Source organism: Opisthorchis viverrini (assembly GCF_000715545.1).
Source record: "Opisthorchis viverrini unplaced genomic scaffold opera_v5_47, whole genome shotgun sequence".
Lineage (NCBI taxonomy): Eukaryota > Metazoa > Platyhelminthes > Trematoda > Opisthorchiida > Opisthorchiidae > Opisthorchis > Opisthorchis viverrini.
The window spans coordinates 87,969-91,999 of NW_008751702.1; the positions used below are offsets into that span (position 1 = coordinate 87,969).

General features: G+C 44.9%; 1 protein-coding gene across 1 annotated transcript in view; it reads right to left on the minus strand.

The window, feature by feature from the left end:
- Positions 1–2,499: 2,499 nt before the first annotated feature.
- The window catches only part of T265_03278 (hypothetical protein), a gene marked incomplete at both ends in the record, with an annotated part of 29,143 nt that continues 27,611 nt past the window's right edge, over positions 2,500–4,031 (minus strand). Inside the window, one exon of the mRNA XM_009167724.1 lies at positions 2,500–2,771. Within this exon, the coding sequence (XP_009165988.1) occupies positions 2,636–2,771 (136 nt within the window). The remainder of the gene's footprint in view (positions 2,772–4,031) is intronic.

Consider the following 4,031-nt stretch of genomic DNA (forward strand, 5'->3'; position numbering starts at 1 on the left):
GTGCCTGTACGACAGTGTGGGAAACCTATTACACCGACAACCCCAAACCGACAGGGAAATATTGCGTGGTTCATGCAGTGATTTGCGGTGCCTGTAATGGGAAAGTTCGCGGTGTGCAAACAACAAAGTCAATTCCAACGACATTTTGTTTCTGAGATTTTCGACATTATAAGAGAAAATCATATTGGTCAGCGGTTTCTGCGGAATCTTAGGTAATGAACCACCGCAATATTCTCCAACTTTGGATTTGAGGTTGGTGGCTTCGGGATCATCCGTGTGTGGAATATATGATCAACTGTAGCAAGATGTGGAGCGTATTCTTCGGGGCTTTCTTCGAATGGTTCTCTCGCAAAACCTTGGAATTTTGGTGAGGGTATACCCGGCTGAGGTGAAACGGTTTTCGACAGGGGATACCACTTTCGCTAAAGGAAATCAAACACTTCCGAATCCAGGCAGTTTTAGTGTGGTTGTGATCAATCGTTGAGCAGCGGCCTATCAACCCACCGGAGGCTGAAATGTTCAGACGAATTGCCATTTCTTTAGTTACCAAGCTGATAGCAAGCACCAAAGTAAACACTATCTACAGTCTTGGAAATATGAAGCACTATATGGAAAAGACAATTTCCACGACACGGCCCCCAATACATTAAGTGAAGTAAAAAAAAAACAGCTAAACCAGCGTAAATTATCCATTGATCCACTCAATTACGAATCCTCCACTTCGATGAATAAACACCAAAATGGCAAGTCCATGACAGAGAAACTATATGGTCTTTAGCACACTGAAACAGGGCAGAAGCTGGTGCACTAGCTGAAAATTATCAGCGAAACACGGATGTCGCAGCCATTTCGAATCGTTAAAAAGTCAATACGAACTGTCCTGAAGACGCGCACCAGAGCAATCTCCCTCTCTCAAGAGGCATCACTATTGAAATACGTTGTCAGCCTAACCAAAAGCTGTCCCATCTGATCGAGACACGAGCCGATCTCATTGGTGATTCTCTTTAACCAAACGACAACGCGACGCCGGACTGCTATTTGTTATTTTTTGTATCTTCATCCATCAACAAGAACCTAGATCAGACTGCTGTGGGCTGATACCAGGAAATCCGACTTCCAGAGACAAACGCTGCTGGAGCTGTTCAGTCACATATCATGGATATCTAGCGCACATTCTAAACGAAAGTCTCCATCCGTTCGATTTATCGGTTAAACTCATCCCGAACAGGTCAATTGCGCATAAGTCATGAAACGAGCACTACTGAAAAGCATGTCTTGCTGCAGTACAAGGAGTAGAATTGTTTTCCCGATTCAGTCGTGCAAATGCACAAAATAATAACGGCGAGAGAGTAACGTAGATCGCTCCATGAACTTGACTACTAACAACGAAATCGGCACAATACAATATAAAACGCGATACAGGATAAGCTGCTGCTGCTCAAGGATGACGATCAACCAACTGAAACTATCTTACCTTCCCGAAGAATCCCATTCAGTTTGTTTTACCGATCACCTAGACATCCCTATGCGTTCAACAAAAAGTTATGGAGAAACAAATCGTCTCACATATGACAACAACGGCTGGGCAGTCCCACTCAGTGAGTGGCGGTCAGGAGACTCGTCTCATTTCTCGACAAAAACTGATACCCAGAGCAAAATATAAGAACAACTGAACCAGTAAAGGGCTTTCACATCGCATATTAGAGTCTTCAGCTATGAAACACTCGTCCGAGTATCGATGAATCTCCAGTTCGACATTTTTGTGCAGCAAATAGGCGATAGTGACTGGACAGAGCTAGGCAGAAGTCACAGATCCCAACTGAAGCGGCATGCCTCGAAAACAGCCAGCTAGCTGATAATGTGGACCAGCCTAACTTAACGTAGGCACCACCTGGTGAGTCTGTCTTCCACTAAATAAAGCAAGAGTTACGTTCAGCTCACATGCCCACCCACTGGTTCACCTTGTTGACCGAAGGTACCCACAGGAGGTAAGTGATGAGATAGTTCCCCATCCTTTTGAGCGAAAGAACAAAATCACGCCTAACTCACACACAGTCAAGCGCTATTTTGAAAGATAGACTAGGTCCCGTTGTAATTACAACTTGTCAAGTCGAGTAGACCTTTACAATCCATGCGAGACTTGTTGGGACCACAGCCAGCAACAAAACAGCCGTGCTATTCTACTCTGTTTGTTAGGCCAACAGACACATTGCCCCTGGACGGTTGTAACCTCCCGTCTAACAGCGACGAAAATGTCAACTGATTTCAATCAATCACTCATACGTAGCCTCGGCGCTGCTACGCCACCCGAAGGAAACACGAAGGCTGATACACTGCCAGGTTGCTCAATAATAGACAAAGGCAAGTGAGATCCAGAGTTTGGGTTCGAACGGCGGACATTCTAATCAGTTAGTTCGCGCCTTAACCACTGAGCTACCTCAAGCTCCGATAAAGATGTGGTCGAGTACAAAAAGCCCCAGAGGGTCGTAAAGGCATAATTTTCTGCGTAGTTTATGCAGGACGGGAAAGGGACGAAACAAGGCATCAGAGCGTAAAAACAGAGTGGCTCTTCGGCAAAATGCAAAATGGCATGTACAGAATATGGCTATGTACAAAAATGGCAACCAGGCGCTGGTCACTCAACGTCGTACGGTGCGAACTTTTCACGCATGGCCAGGGTGAGTTCGGTCTCTTTGTCAATCTCGTCCGTACAGTTGCGCCAATCAGCTCTATCCGGGCAATCGAGGATGCGGGAATCACTGAGGACGAATCTGAAAAATAATTAAAGACAAAGGAGCCAAGGTCAAGTGAAGTGATCAAATGGGGTTATGAAAGCAATCTTGATTCAGCATAAAAATTGGCATCATAATCATCAGTGACAGCAATATTGTTCGCACTGATGCCTCACTGCCGTACAACTATAAGGTTATACAGAATATTTCCATACTTTCATCTCTGAAGCACCACCCAATCAATTCCACCAGCCTAGTGTAGGAATACCTACAATTGTGTGAATATTGGGAACATCCGTTGTAAGTCACCTCAAAGGCTTATATAAGTTCTTATTACCATGAAGTAACCAGGATTAGAAGAGTGGAGAAAAGTTTCAGTGCAGGTGAAACACTCACCAAATACCATATGTGGTGGAATATAACCTGAAAGTACTGGCTGGAAATACTCTAGGCAATAATTAAGACATTCCTGAGTTAGGACATGAACGTTCAAGGTCTAGTTCTGAAGTCCTCACTCAGGCTTGGGTGAATTATCAAAGTTGTGCTCCTCACGCATTCTACGAACCGTGGGGCAGTGTGTAAGGAAAGGATACCAAAGCTCAACTCACTGGTGCATATTTCCGGCTCCTTGTTCTGTTTTTAGACCATAAACCGAATGCATGTCTAAGGTGTTGGGGATCGGTAGTCTTTGGTAGCGACAAAGATGGTGAAAATTCACAGAAAATGGATGAAACGAGAACATACAACTTGTGATTGGGTAGATAAGAAAGGGCCAACTGATTTCACAAGCACAGGTAGGGTAACGTGGGTCTGTATCTGGAAGAGGAACAGCACCAACAGCACCGATACTTCTCGTAAAATCCTCCACCTAATTCTGCCTCGTCATTTCCCGTTATTGCCACTCGGAATTCAGCGCAGAAAATGTTGCCCTTCTCAGCAGAGAGGAGACAACTCAAGAAAGCTAAGAGGTTCGGGCTCAAACTAACTGACTGGAAAGTTCGCACCTCGAGTCCAATCCCGGCAAATCGACTACTATCTAGCCTTCGGCAAACTGGGAGCATCCCAGCCGTCGTGCCTACTTCGGGTAACATGGCTGCCCGGCACCGATTGTTAGGGCTGGACGATTGTTATTATTGTATTTACTACCACTATTGCTACCCTAGCAAAACATCCTGATCGCGTCATCTCAAATTCACCGATTGTTAGGGCTGAACGATTGTTATTATTGTATTTACTACCACTATTGCTACCCTAGCAAAACATCCTGATCGCGTCATCTCAAATTCTTCGGTTGACTCC